Source organism: Mobula birostris, chromosome 23 (genome assembly GCF_030028105.1).
Source record: "Mobula birostris isolate sMobBir1 chromosome 23, sMobBir1.hap1, whole genome shotgun sequence".
NCBI classification, from domain to species: Eukaryota; Metazoa; Chordata; class Chondrichthyes; order Myliobatiformes; family Myliobatidae; genus Mobula; species Mobula birostris.
In genome coordinates, this window is record NC_092392.1 from 43,479,591 (window position 1) to 43,495,082 (window position 15,492).

Below are 15,492 nucleotides of genomic sequence, written 5' to 3' on the forward strand. Positions count from 1 at the left end.
ATCTTGCCTGATAAATCTGTTGGAATTCTTTTCATAAATAACAGGCAGGATAGATAAGGGAGAGTTAGTGGATGTTGCTTACTTGGATTTTCAGAAGGCTTTTGACAAGGTGCCACACATAAGAGCCATGGGATTATAGGAAAGATACTAGCATGGATAGATTGGCTGACTGACAGGAGGCAAAGAGTGAGGAAAATGGGGACCTTTTCTGGTAGGCTGCTAGTGACCGGTAGTGTTCCTCAGGGATTGGTTTTGGGACAGTTTCTTTGCTTCTTTTCACATTATATGTCAGTGACCTGGATGATGGAATTGATGGCATGGTGGCCAAGTTTGTGGATGATAAAAGGATAGATGACATGCAGGCAGTGTTGAGAAAGCAAAGAGTCTGCAAAACATCCTGAACAGATTAGGAGAAGGGGTAAAGAAGTAGCAGATGGAATACAGTGTAGGGGAGTGTAAGATCATGCACTATGTTAGAAGAAATTACTAGTTTCTAAACAGGGAGCAAATTCAGAAATTGAAGGTGCAAAGTGCCAACCAACCAGTTGGAGTGTTCAAGCATATTTTTAGTCTTTCAGTTTCCTACCTGCTTCAAAAGGGCACTAATCATACCAATGCCCAAGAAAAGCAGAATGAGCTGCCTCAACAACTTTTGTCCAGTTGGACTCACATCCAGTATGATGAAGTGCTTTGTGAGGCATAGCATGGCCAGAATTAACTCCTGCCTAAACAAGGAACTGGACTCACTGCAATTCGCCTACACCACAATAGGTTTACAGCTGATGCAATCTCACTGGCTCTCCACTTGGCCTTGGAACACTTGGACAACAGCAATACCTACATCAGGCTGCTGTTTATTGATTACATCTCAATGTTCAACACCATCTTCCCTTAGTACTAATCAATAAACTTCAAAACCTGGGACTCGGTATCTCCCTCTGCAACTGAATTCTTGACTTCCTTATCTGGAGAGAACAGTCAGTGTGGATCAGAAATAACATCTCCTCCTCTCTGACCATCAAAACTGGCGCTCCAACGCACCTCAAGGGCATGTGCTTAGCCCGCTGCTCTACCCTCTCTCCACTCTCCGTGTGACTACGCACAATGCAAACACTATGTATAAATTTGCCAATGACACAACTGTTGTTGACATAATCTCTGATAGTGATGAGGAGGCGTACAAGAATGAGTTAGATTGGCTGGTTGAGTTGTCTTGCAACAACCACCTTTCACTCAAAATCAGTAAAATCAAATAATTCATTCTGAACTTCAGGAAAGGGAAGACAAGAGAACATACGCCAATCAAGAGGTAAGCAATGGAAAGGGTGAGTAATTTCAAGTTCCTGGACACTAACATCTCTGAAAATCTATCCTGGATTCATCATTTTGATGTAATTATGAAAATGGCACTCTAGTGACTATAATTCATTAGAAATATGAGGACATTTGGTATGTCACCAATGATTAGCAAATTTCTACAGATGTACCATGGAGAGCATTCTAACTGGTTGCATCACCGCTTGATATGGAAGGGTCACAGCGCTGGTTGAAAAAAGCTGCAGAGGGTTGCATAATCAGCCAGCTCCATCATGGGCTCTAGCCTCCCCACTGTCAAGTACATCTTCAAAAGGTGATGCCTTAAAACGGCAGCATACATCTTTAAAGACCCACTCCACCCAGGACATGCCCTCTTCTAATTACTATCAAAAAAGGGAAGGTACAGAAGCCTGAAGACATGCACTCAATATCCTAGGAATAGCTTCTTCCCCTCCGACATAGATTTTTAAATGGCCAATGAACCCAGGTACACTACTTCACTATTTTTGCACAACTTAGTTAATTTTAATAATCATTTAATTATAATTTATCTACTACATTGTATAGCTGACACTAAAAGAATTAATGACATATGTCAGCACTAATAAACCTGATTCTGATTCTGTTTCTGACTTGGGAGCCTCAGTTCAGGATTCCCTAAAGGCTACTTGCAGGAACAATGAAATGTTAGCATTCATTTTAAGAGGACTTGAATACAGTATAAAAGCAAGCAAGGATGTAATGCTGAGGCATTGGTCCATCAGTCCATTTGGAGTATTGTAAGTGGTTTTGGGCTCTTAATCTAAGAAATGATGTGTTTGTATTAGAGAGAGTCCAGAGGATCAACGATCAAGGAACGACTTAATTCACCATATATATTTATATGTATTAGGAATTTTCTGTGGTGTGTTGGCCCAACATACAACAAAACAGCATCTAACAAATTATCTAGAGCAAATATATTTATAAAAATAAAGTTGGAAGTACAGATTCGGAATAAAATGTGCAAAATACATGTATACCATTATGTATTTTAAATGTAAACAGCGTATAAAAAGTGTTTTAAAATGCTTACAGTGCAGTACAGTGAATGAGGTCATACATAGAGGTGGGAGGGGTTACTAGAATAGTTGATCTGATTAACTGCCCGTGGGAAAGAACTTTTAAAATGTTATGAACTTTTTGTTTTAAAACCTTTATGGCACTTTCTGGAAAGCGCACCAGAATGATCTTGAGAATGCAATGGTTAATATATGAGGAGTGTTTGATAGTTCTGGGCCTGTACCTGCTGGAGTTTAGAAGAATGAGGAGGGATCTCTTATCAGGTACTGATAGGTATAGAGAGAGTTGGCGTTGACAGGATGTTTCCAATAGAGGGGGAGTCTAGGACCAGAGACAGCAGTCTTAGAATACAAGGACATCCCTTTAGAACAGAGATGGGGAAGAAATTATTTATTCAATGCATGGTGAATCTGTAGAATTTATTGCCACACATGGCTGTGGAAGTCAAGTCATTGGGTATATAAAAAGCATAGGTTATTGATAAGTAAGGGTTTCAGAGATTACGAGGAGAAGGCAGGAAAATGGGGATAATAAATCAGCCACAACTATGCAGAACATATTCGATAGGCCAAATGGCCTAATTCTGCTCCTGTGTCTCATGGGCTTATGCCTTATGAATGGACTCACTGTCTCTGCACCAGATCTAAAGTGGAAGAAGATCAGGAGCCAGATTTCCCAACATAACTATTAGGGAACTGCTGCTGAATACTATAAGGAAACCATCTTTGCAGCAAATTCACAGTGTGTCAACAAGTTTCGGACTTCCAGATTTGCTTTCTTAGCATGTACTAGTAAACTAAATCAGTGTTATAAAAGTAAGTATCAGAAATTACTATTATGTGATCAGTTTAACCATAAGTATTCATCTTCAGTGAACTATGTAACTTCAACTTAATCCAAAAAGCTTTCCTGCAAGTATAGAATATAGTAAGCTTCCATTAATCCAGCACCTCAAAGACTTTGGTCTTGACAAATTAGCAGATTTTCTGTGCCATTGGAAGTATTTTATTTATACAATACACTATTATTTCTTTTTTAAGATGTTATAAAATGATTTTTCAGTGGACCCAATAAATTTTAAAAGAGCATGGGAAGTTGACCCAAGGGATTGTAGCCCTCAGACCCAGAGGAGTTCAAAGAAAATATATGAACTAGGAACTTGATGAATGAACATGAGAAAGGGAACCAAAACCCAATGTGTGGATGGGAAGTGTGGAAACAGAGTCTAGTGCATGAGAAGCATTGTGGGAAGGCCACAGTGTGTGGATGATGTGGATCATAGGAAATAGGACAGGATGAATGGAAAGAAGCACAGAAGGTGAAATATGACAAATGGACAAACATTAGCTGATGAGACAGATGCTGAACCCTTGGAATTTCAGAATGGATGGAGGAATAGTGGAGTTTTATTGTAGTTTAAATTAAAATTTCTGTGAAACTAATAGACTTACGACATCGTTCAGGTGTTCTCCAGCGAATACAAACATCAGCTTGATTGCAAGCCTCTGCATACACTGCTACAGCAGTACAAAAACCCAGATACTTCCCCTCCTTATCACATGCACACGCTTCCTCAAGACAAGCTGCATAGTATGGTTCAGGGTCAACCTGTTAAAGTGTCAGAAAATCAGAGACCAAATCGATACTTTAAAAAATATTTGTTTTAAATGTGAAGAACAACCTTAATACTACTTTTGTTCACAGACGCACAGGAGATGATTTGGGTAGAATATACACTGAGGAAATTTTCCAAAGAACTCCTGGGCTGGCAGCGATTGGCCTCTATTCAATATGACCTCCTTATTTCCCAATCAGCACAGATCTAGATTTCAGAAGATATCCCATTTGACCATTCTTGGCCCACCACATGCAGTAGTAAACTCAGTATAAAGCTATCTTAATGTTAAGATCTGTTACCTTGTCCTCTCCTCTATTCCAGTTAGAGATGGCTAGGTTGTAAAGACAATGAAAATATTGGTGCCAAATCACGTATTTGTATGTGTGTCAATGAGCAGATCATGGAAGGGGAACCTGAAATGGGTGGATGACTACTTCCATCATCTTAGTATTAAAGTCATACTGCACAAGGAACAGGCAGTTTGGCCCACCAGATCCATGTTAACCTTTTTGTCTATCTACATTAATCCTTTTTGCTCAAGGCCCATATCTTTATATGCCTGTCTAAAAGCCACTTAAATTTATTATGTCTTATTTCACCATGTCTTATGATAGTGCCTTCCACTTTCTCTCTGTGATGCTTAGAGAATGGCTAATGAACAGAAATTTACTTTCACAGAAACTATGTAAAAGCTATAAGCTGCAGGAACAAATTGTGAAAATGTGAAGAGTAAATTTAGGACAGCGTTTTACCTTATTGTGACATTGTCGAAAGACTCCATCTGCATTTGTAATAATGGAACATTTCTTTTCTGCCCATACAGCACAAAATGGATTGTCTTCACAAGGAAAACTTTGATTCAGTGAACTGGGACATGATTCTGTAGTTTGCCAACTGTTACCAAACTCAATGGAATTACTTGCTTCGGAGTTAGATTTTGTTCTTTGGTCATCGTCAGTCTTCTCATTGAAGTTTCCACAGAGACCACACACGTTGCCCTGTTGTACAAGTTACAAAGTAGTCAAAATGTTATTAAAATATTAATCAGGCATTTCAAAATCAATTCAAATAAACTAAATAGGCTAACATATTCCTCCTTTCAGGCGTATATGTTGAAAACATTTAATCAGGTTATGTTTATATCTGCATTGGTTCATACGAAATAAGTCAGTTCAGCACGGCTGGCATGCCAGAACTTACACCACAGCATTGCTGGATTAGGTAAAAGGACAGGGAGAATAATTATAAACACCAAAGATTCTGCAGATGCTGGTAATCCAAAGCAACACACACACAAAATGCCAGAAGAACTCTGTAATGTGAAGGGTTAATTTACTTGCTGGTCGAAAGCAGCTTCTACAGTACTGACTGTTGACTGGCCCATTTGAAGGATGCTGAAGCTCTTTCCCATTGGTTGCCTTGCTTGCCAGGACATCGGTGTCTGATTCTGGGCTCCTCAGGGGTGTAAGAATAACACATGCGAGAGACTTGCTCACTTTTCCTTTATCTCCATAGGTTCTTCTTCACACTGATGTTACAGCCATTAGGAAAGTATGCTGCAGATATAGAAGAGCTCACGTGCACACCTAGTTAAGTATCTGTTGAATGTTTAGCTTAGTAGTTGTGCAACTTGGGGGGATGAAATGAAGTACCTGTTGAGTTTGGGGTGTAGTTGGCTGTTTGGCGCCAAAGTATTTGTGGCTTGCTTTGGCATGGATGAGTGTACATTTGCTTTGGATGTTTGGTCGAGTATTTTATTGTTAGTCTGTGGATTAATGGTTGATGTGCTTGCTTGTGGTTGGTGTCTTCTGTCTCACTTACCAAACCCATGAACCCGCTTCCCTGTAACAAACTCTCAGCCTGAAACATCAATTGTCTGTTCATTTCCAATAGAAACTGCCTAAACTGATGAGTTCCTCTAGCATTTTGTATGTGTTGCTGGAGAAAAAGATCAATTGAGTAGATCTCAACAGTAGAGAGCACTGAAGGATAAGACTTCAGAAGTCATGTGACAATTGGTTAGCCCACATTTAAAGTACCGTGTACAATTCTGGTCAATTGTGGTGGTAATAGAAAGAGTGCAGAGAAGATTCACCAAGATGTTTCCTGGAATGAAAGGCTATAATTATAAGGAGAGGTTAAATAGTCTCTCATTAGAACACAGGAGGTTGAAGAGCCATTTTATACAGGTTTATAAAATTATTAGGGGCACAGATGAGATGGATAACATCTTTATCTTTCCCCAAGGCAGGGGAGTTTAGAACTAGAGAGTACAGGTTTAAGAAAAGAAGGGAAAATTTTAAAAGACATCTGAGGAGTAAGTTTTTCACAAAGAGAGTATTGAATATCTGGAACGATGTCTCAGAAGAGATGGTGGAGGCAGATACCATGAAGATGTTTGGACAGGTCCTTGGAGAGAAAGGTATTGAAGAATGCAGGAAAATGGGATTAGCATAGTTAGAAATCATGGTTAGAATTGAGGGTTGAAAAGACCTGTTTCTGTGTTGTACGTTTCTATTATTCTAGGTTCTCATTAAATAGAACCATTCATAGAAATAGCATGTGGTTAACAGGACAGAAGTGGACTGGAATATAGAACAACTGACCACATTCTTTTGCATCATATTTGAACAATGGGTCCTTGATAGTACTGGGTAGTCAGTAATGCCTCAGGAACTCCACTCCAACACCTGGCAATGTCTTTGAGAAAGTAAACTGGGGGAAAACAACACTGTTTTGATCTAGTTTGTTGCTGGATTAAAGTGAATGGCAAAACAGGTAATAAAATGTCTTACTACCCATTAACATCCTATAAATAATTACTCTCATCTGCAACAATCTGAAAACAAGTAGGCTTTTTTAATTGTGAGGACCAAAAGAATTTTGATAATTTCCTGTGGTTTCTCAGTACTTTAGCTCTACTGTTAACTGTCACCTTAAATTTATGTACTCTGGTTCAACAGGCCACAAGAGTCATTTGGAGTAAAACAACAAACAATTCTTCCAATCATCATCCATACTATTAGTGAAAGCGTACAGGAGCAGAGGTTATAGTTTCCCTAAGGAAAGATATTCTTGCCACAAAGGAAGGGTAGTGAGTGTTCTCTGGATTTATCCCTTGAAAGATAAATGGAAGAAAATACATTCATTGTTTCTGAAGCTCAGAAGAATGAAAGACAATCTTGTTGAAACACCTATAATTCTTAGAAAGTTCAACAGGTAGAATTCTTTGGTTAGAGAGTTATGCAAATAGACTAGAGTCTGAGGAAAAGGGCTCATCAACTTTGTGACAGCCGTGAGTCGAAATTTCTGCACTTGAACAAGCTGTGGAAATTTATCAAACACAAACAATAACTTATGGCTAATTCAGCAGTGTTTTTTCAAGATCTGTTATTTTCCCATTGATGACCCGAGAAATTCAAAGGGCAATGAAGGATGATGAGGAAAACAATTTTTCATTTGTTGGTTGGAATTCAACTCCTGAAGTTATGTTACTTGATTGACCATTGTTTCTCTATTCCCTATTCATCTAATCCAAAATTGGTGCATATTTGATGATATTCTAAGATGATAATAGTTTTGTTCTCTGTCAATATTATTCTGATGAGGTTTGGCTCAAAGAAGAATGCTTTTGTTTAGCTCTCTCACGTGGTCTTTTTGAATCAAGTGCATATGCATCGCATTGCTGACAACCTACCTGTCACATCTTCATATGTGTACCATCAAAATGTCATTTGTCTAAATTCAGAAAAAAATCATAAATCTTATACAAAAGAGTACACTTAAATTCAAAGCCCAATTTACCATCCAGCGTTGATCCAGTGTGACTGAAAGCCTTGTGTGTTTGTCCCATATCACATTGATTCCATTGGGAAATGTAATGCTTAAATAAAGGCCAATGGTGTGAACTGAATAGGAATCCAGGCAACGTAAACTGGAATTTCCAATGGCCTCTTTTACTTTTCCGTCTTCCAAAATTAATACTTCTCCCTAAAAAATCACAAGTTTGGCAAAGTTATGCTCAATGGTAACTTTTATCATTGATAGTCATAAATAAATTTTGCATTCTGAAAACTTCTTTGACGACAGCAGCAGAGCTAAGTAATAACTGTAAATTGGGAGATATACCTGATTAATAATTTTAATCTTTCTTTCACATGTCACTCCATTTTCACAACAAGGAACACTTTCTATAAGTATTTGGAATGTTCCATGTTTTCCATTGCAGTTGTCCTGAGTGAAAGATAATTTAAAAAAAACATGGAGTATAACTTGTATTCCTGTGAACAGTTCAATGATTAATAACAACAGTCACACCAATATGGTGAGAAAAATATACAAAACAATTTCACTTTTAAACCAATAACATGATTAGTTATACAGTCAGATTGAAAAGTAATTCCAAAGAGCCATGCTGTTAGTTAGGTACTGAGAAAAAGTATTATAATATCTCTTTTAAGTTCAAGTTCAGTTTATTCTCATTCAACTGTACACATGTATATCGCCAAATGAAACAACGCTCCACCAGACAAGGTGCACAACGCAGTACATATAACTCAAATACATAACATTTAAAGCAATATTATCACTAGTAAATTAATAATTACTAAGGTGCTTTTACAACACAAGTTAGAAAGTAAGAAGTATAGCACTACTGGTGCTTCACACATGATGAGACCTGGGTGATAGCTAGGAGTTCAGTAGTCTTACGACCTAGGAGAAGAAGCTGTTTCTCATCCTAACAGTTGTCCTAATGCTACTGTACCTTCTTGCCTGATGGTAAGGGGTCAAATAGAGTGTTGGACAAATGGCAAGGATCATTAACAAATACTAGGGGCCCTGTGTATGTAATGCTCCTGATAATTCCTCTCAGAGACCCTGATGATCCTCTCAGCAGTCACCACAACAAGTAAAAATGTAAATATATTAATCATTTCCTCTGAAAAGTAAATGAAACATTTGGTAATTTCAACTTACCCCAACAAACATATATTCACAACTACCATCAAATTTGAATCGCAGATCATCAAAAGTTATGTAGTGACCTTCACCATAAACATGACAGGTCTTTGCACATGACTTCTTAGTACAATTCCAACTTCCACCTTGGCAAGTGCTACAATATAAAGAATGGTGAAACTTATTTCATAATATCAGGCACTTTTTAAAATATGAAATATAGAGCATATTTAACACCAAGAATTAGACATCAATTGGGACTGGTTCCTGACCCTTATTGCTCATTTTGCCCCCATGGAGCCATTGGCTCTTTTATACATTTTGTATGGAAATGTCCAGGGGTTTTTGATTTGTGGGGGAAGGTTATCAGTACTCTTACAGAACTAACAGGGGTACAATTACCAATGGACCCCGCTGTACACCTTCTAAATGATGACTCCCACCTTTCTCTTACGGAAAAAGCACGCAAAATCTGGCTGGCAGGCCTGACTGCAGCTAAGAAGATTGCAGTCCAGCGTTGGAAACCTCCCCATGATATTTCAAATACTCACTGGCTTCAGAGCTTTTTGGACATTTCTTACCTGGAACTTTCATCAGCAAGAGTAAATGATGCACGACCAAACACAATCATAATGTGGACAAATTTGATATCTAACTTAAAAGATCTTTTGTTAAAATAGGAATGCTTTGTCTGTGTATGTACTACTATTCAGTTGATTGGTGGAGGGGAGAGGGATGGGGCGGTGAGAGGGGTGGAGGGGGGATGGTGATGAAGGTTGGAGGGTAGCTGGATTAAACAGTCAAAATGTAATTGGCAACTTCTATTGAATGTAATTTGTTGGTGTTGCAATAAAAAATTAATAATAAAAAATATGAAATATATAAATTTTACCATTTCTTGGACCTCACCATTTTTTGCAATCATTTTCAATAACTTTTCCTTTGGCATAACTGATTCCTTCTACTAAACAAGGGCAATTTTCAGTGGAAACACAGTTTCCATTGTCATCTTCAGCTTTCCCTTCAGGACAAATACATTCAGGTACACACTTGTCTGGCTGTTATGAAAAGAAAACATAAAAGTTATTTCTTGAGAGTAATTATTTAATATCAAAAAATAATTAATAAAAAATGGATAGATAGATAGATAAAACTCAAGACAGATAAAAGATGAATGAAGTTGTGTGTATGTGCCCTACATTTGGTAATGAAAAACTGCACTATGGGATAGAAGAGCAGGAAATGGCAGAGTGGTTAAGTAAATATTTGCTTTAGCCTTCACAGTAGAGAACACAGGTAACTTAAAAATGTTAGGGAAACATGAACCAAATGAATTAAAGTTCAAAAGAAAATTACTATTAGTAAGGAAATACAATTGGCACAAAAGTAAATAAATACCAAATAATGTTCACTGTTGAAAACTGAAGGAGATATCTATGGAAGTAGTGGACTTATTTCAAGTCAAGTCAAGTCACATTTTATTGTCATTTCGACCATAACTGCTGGTACGGTACACAGTAAAAATGAGACAATGTTTTTCAGGACCATGGTACTACATGAACAATACGAAAACTACACTGAACTACGTAGAACAACACAAAACTACACTAGACTACAGACCTACCCAGGACTGCATAAAGTGCACAAAACAGTGCAGGCATTACAATAAATAATAAACAAGACAACAGGCACAGTAGAGGGCAGTAGGTTGGTGTCAGTCCAGGCTCTGGGTATTGAGGAGTCTGATGGCTTGGGAGAAGAAACTGTAACATAGACTGGTAGTGAGAGCCCAAATGCTTTAGTGCCTTTTGCCAGATGGCAGGAGGGAGAAGAGTTTGTATGAGGGGTGTGTGAGGTCCTTCATAATGCTGTTTGTTTTGACGATGCAGCGTGTGGTGTAAATGTCTGTAATGGCGGGAAGAGAGACCCCGATGATCTTCTCAGCTGACCTCACTATCTGCTGCAGGGTCTTGCGATCCGAGATGGTGCAATTTCTGAACCAGGCAGTGATGCAGCTGCTCAGGATGCTCTCAATACTACAACCTCTGTAGAATGTGGTGAGGATGGTGGGGGGTGGGGGGAGATGGACTTTCCTCAGCCTTCGCAAAAATCAGAGAAGCTGCTGGGCTTTCTTTGCTATGGAGCTGGTGTTCAAGGAGCAGATGAGGTTCTCCTCCAGGTGAACACCAAAAAATTTGGTGTTCTTAACGATCTCAATGGAGGAGTCGTCGATGTTCAGCGGAGAGTGGTCGCTCCATGTCCTCCTGAAGTCAACAACCATCTCTCTTGTTTTTTTCACATTCAGAGACAGGTTGTAGGCTCTGCACCAGTCTGTTAGCCACTGAACCTCCTCTCTGTATGCTGACTCATCATTCTTGCTGATGAGCCCCATCACGGTCATGTCATCGGCGAACTTGATGATATGGTTCAAGCTGTGTGTTGTAGCACAGTCGTGGGTCAGCAGTGAACTGAGCACACAGCCCTGGGGGGCTCCTGTGCTCAGTGTGATGGTGTTGGAGATGCTTCCAATCTGGACTGACTGAGGTCTCCCAGTCAGGAAGTCTAGGATCCAGTTGCAGAGGGAGGTGTTCAGGCCCAGTCGGCTCAGCTTTCCAATCAGTTTCTGAGGAATGACTGTGTTGAATGCTGAACTGAAGTCTGTGAACAGCATTCGAAAGTATGTGTCTTTTTTGTCCAGGTGGGTCAGGGCCAGGTGGAGGGTGATGGCAGTGGTGTCATCTGCTGAACGGTTGGGACAGTATGCGAACTGCAGGGGGTCCAGTGAGGGGGGAAGCAGGGTCTTGATGTGCCTCATGAAGAGCCTCTCCAAACACTTCATGATGATGGATGTGAGTGCGACGGGACAGTAGTCATTGAGGCAGAACACTGAAGATTTCTTTGGCACGGGGACGATAGTGGTGGCCTTGAAGCACGTAGGAACAAAGGCGCTGCTCAGGGAGATGTTGAAGATGTCATTGAGAATCTCAGTTAGCTGGTCTGCACATCCTCTAAGCACTCTGCCAGGAATATTGTCTGGTCCAGCAGCCTTCCATGGGTTGACCCTGCACAGGGTTCTCCTCACATCGACCATGGTAAGACACAGCACCTGGTCATTTGGAGGAGGGGTGGTCTTCCTCGTCACCACATCATCTTCTGCCTCAAAACGAGCGTAGAAGTTATTCAACGCATCTGGGAGGGAGGCATCACCAGCACAGGCAGGTGGTGTTGTCTTGTAGTTGGTGATGTCCTGAATGCCCTTCCACATGCGCCACGTGTCGCATTTTCCAGAATTCTATACATTATAGAATAGTTCTTGCAGATTGTGAATAGTAAATGTAACCCCACTATTTCAAAGAGGCAAAATTGCTGTGAAATTTGTTGTTATGCAGCAGAAGTACATTGCAATGCATAATATTAAACTCGCCGATGGCAGAGGGAAGAATCTGTTCTTGGATCATTGAGCATGTGCCTTCAAACTCTTGTACCTACTCCCTGATGGTAGTAATAAGAAAAGGGCATGTCCTGAGGACAGGGGTCCTTAATGATGGATGCTGCCTTTTTGAGGAATCGCTCCTTGAAGATGTCCTGGGTGCTGGGGAGGCTAGCACCCATGATGAAGTTGACTAAGCTTATAATTTTCTGCAGCTTGTTTCAATCCTGGGCAGTTCCCGCATCCCACCCACCCCAATACCGGATACTAATGCAGCCAGTTAGAACACTATTCATGGTACATATGTAGAAACTTGCGAGTGTATTTGATGACATAATAAACCTCCTCAAACTCTGAATGTTATGCAGCCACTCTCATGCCTTCTTTGTAATTGCATCAATATGTTAGGCCCAGGATAGATCCTCGTAGATGTTGACACCCAACAACTTCAAATTGCTCCCTTTCCACTTCTGATCCATCTGTGAGGACTGGTATGTGTTCACTCGTCTTGCTCTTTCAGAAGTCCACAATCAATTCTTTGGTCTTACTGATGCTGAGTGCAAGGTTGTTGCTGCGACACCATTCAAATAGCAGATATATTTTGCTCTTGTACACCCTCTCGTCACCATCTGAAATTCTGCCATTGATAGTTGTGTGATCAGCAAATTTACAGATGGTGTTTGAGCTATGCCAAGCTACACAGTCATGGGTGTAGGGAGGGCAGAGCACATGTCCCTGAGGTGTGCCAGCAGATTATCAGTGAGAAAGAGATTTTATTTCTGATCTGCACAGACTGTTATCTTCCAGTTAGGAAGTCAAGGATCCAGTTGCAGAGGGAGATACAGAGACTCAAGATTTGGAGCTTCTTGATCAGACCTATAAAAATGATTGTGTGAAATGCTGAGCTGTCGTCAATAAACAGCAGCCTGACAACCATAAGTAATAGTACTGTCCAGGTGATCTAAGGCAGAGGTCCCCAACCTTTTGGGGGGGATGGGGGGTGGTAGGGTTGCCAACGAACAAGAGTAGCAAGTCAAATACATTGAGTTTACCCCGAGAAAGACTACAATGACCATGAAGCCTTGCGCGGGCACCAGTGCGCATGCGTGATTTGCGCATGGGTGTACGCGCCGATTTTTTTCTATAAATCGTTTTTGGCAATTCTGTTCGGTGGCGGGGGAATGTTAACCAGGAACGCTATAAAGTGATAAGTGGCTAATACACTCAATTTCGTTTCTAAAAGGGTTTATCTAACTAATTTAATATTAAACACACAGCGCATATTTTCCTCGCATGAATATAGTGATAAGTCAATTATCAGGGGAGTTTGAAGTAAGTGTTGAACGAACTTCCAATAGAAGTGGTAGAGGCAGGTTCGGTATTATCATTTAAAGAAAAATTGGATAGGTATATCGATAGGAAAGGAATGGAGAGTTATGGGCTGAGTGCAGGTCGGTGGGACTAGGTGAGAGTAGCGTTCAGCACAGACTAGGAGGGCAGAGATCACCTGTTTCCGTGCTGTAATTGTTACATGGTTATATAAGTCAATAGCATCATAACATTTAAATTAATGTTTGGATATTAAACATACAGCACGTATTTTCCCCGTATGAACATATAAAATCATTGCAACACACCGATATCGCTGAACGAGTGGGAGCCTTGGGCTTGTTTTCCTGCAACAAGACGGTCTTATCGAGGGGTGATGGGAGACAGTGATACTCGAAGGGGGTTCCTTATGTCCAGTTTATTCCGCAATTTAGTTTTCGTTGCATTCATTGCGGAGATATATTGGAAATGGAAGCAACATTTTCGGCACTTTCGTGGCTGTCTCAAGATATTTAGCCTTAACTTTGATCCAGAATGCCGGCAGAGATGTTATGTCAAATATGCTTTTCAGCCCGCCGTCATTTGCAAGCTCGAGGATTTGATCTCCTTCTCGCACTGACATGGATGACGCATGCGTAATGACCTCCCGCGCATTCAAGCTCAACAGTGGGCGCGACAAGGAATGAGGAAAGGTGCAGCTGACTCCTATCGCCAAATCATATCGTTTCCTCGCGGCCCGGTAGCACATGCTTTGCGGCCCGGCACCGGTCCGTGGCCAGGTGGTTGGGGACCGCTGATCTAAGGCTACATGAATTACCAATGAGATTGCATCCGCTGTAGACCTACTGTGGCAAAAGGTAAATTGCAGTGGATCCGGGTCCTTGCTGGAACAGGACTTGATTCTAGCCATAACCAACCTCTCAAAGCACTTCATCACTGTAGATGTGCATGCTACTGGACGATAGCCATTCAAGTAGTTCACCCTGCTCTTCCTAGACACTGACAGAGGTAATATAATGTGAGGTCATCCAGTTCAGTAAGAAAAGCAGAAACCCAGTGTATTAACAGCAACTGTTAACAAGACTTGGGTATTCCTAAACATCAGTTAGTGAACATAAACATTCATATATAATGCCTTGTAAAAGTATTCAGCCCCTGCAACTATTTTGACATATTACTGTATCATTTTTTAAATATAAAGTATATTGAAGTAGGAATTTTTGAGCTTTTCTACAAAACATTGTGCATCGTGTCAAATCAGAAGGAAATTCCATAACCTATCAGAAATTTGCTATTAATTGAAAACCAAAATTGTGAGGCTGAAAATGTATTCATTTCCTTTGTAATTATTACACTAACTTTCCTCAGGTACAATACTGTATATTATCTTACCAACTCACTCAATTTGTTGATGTCAAAAATTGGAGGATAACCTGTTTTCAATGAATTCCTCAGAACAAATATCATGCTCTCTGTAAGATCCAACAGTACGATTGGTTTTCAACAGACCGAAACAAAATGAGACAAAGAAGCATTCAACACAAGTCAGGGAAATGATAATAGAAACACACAAATCTGGGAAGAGACCAAGACCATCCGAAAGGCACTGAACATACTTCAGAGAGTGCAGTCCATCGTGAAAAAGTGGAAAACAATATGAAACCACTGCCTAGGTCAGGCTGTCAATCTAAACTTGTTTTCCAGAGAAGAATGACAATTGTAAGAGAGGCTACTGTGATGACAACAGTCACTCTGAGTGAGCTGCAGAAGTCAGTGG

General features: G+C 40.1%; 1 protein-coding gene across 1 annotated transcript in view; it reads right to left on the reverse strand.

Moving 5' to 3' along the window:
* LOC140187006 (uncharacterized) overlaps positions 1 to 15,492 on the reverse strand; it is a 98,270-nt gene that overhangs the window by 36,485 nt on the left and 46,293 nt on the right. The window contains exons 21-26 of the mRNA XM_072241867.1: positions 9,866 to 10,014; positions 8,975 to 9,113; positions 8,126 to 8,230; positions 7,802 to 7,987; positions 4,750 to 4,995; positions 3,831 to 3,987 (exon numbers count right to left, since the gene is read on the reverse strand). Of these exons, the coding sequence (XP_072097968.1) occupies positions 3,831 to 3,987; positions 4,750 to 4,995; positions 7,802 to 7,987; positions 8,126 to 8,230; positions 8,975 to 9,113; positions 9,866 to 10,014 (982 nt within the window). The remainder of the gene's footprint in view (positions 1 to 3,830; positions 3,988 to 4,749; positions 4,996 to 7,801; positions 7,988 to 8,125; positions 8,231 to 8,974; positions 9,114 to 9,865; positions 10,015 to 15,492) is intronic.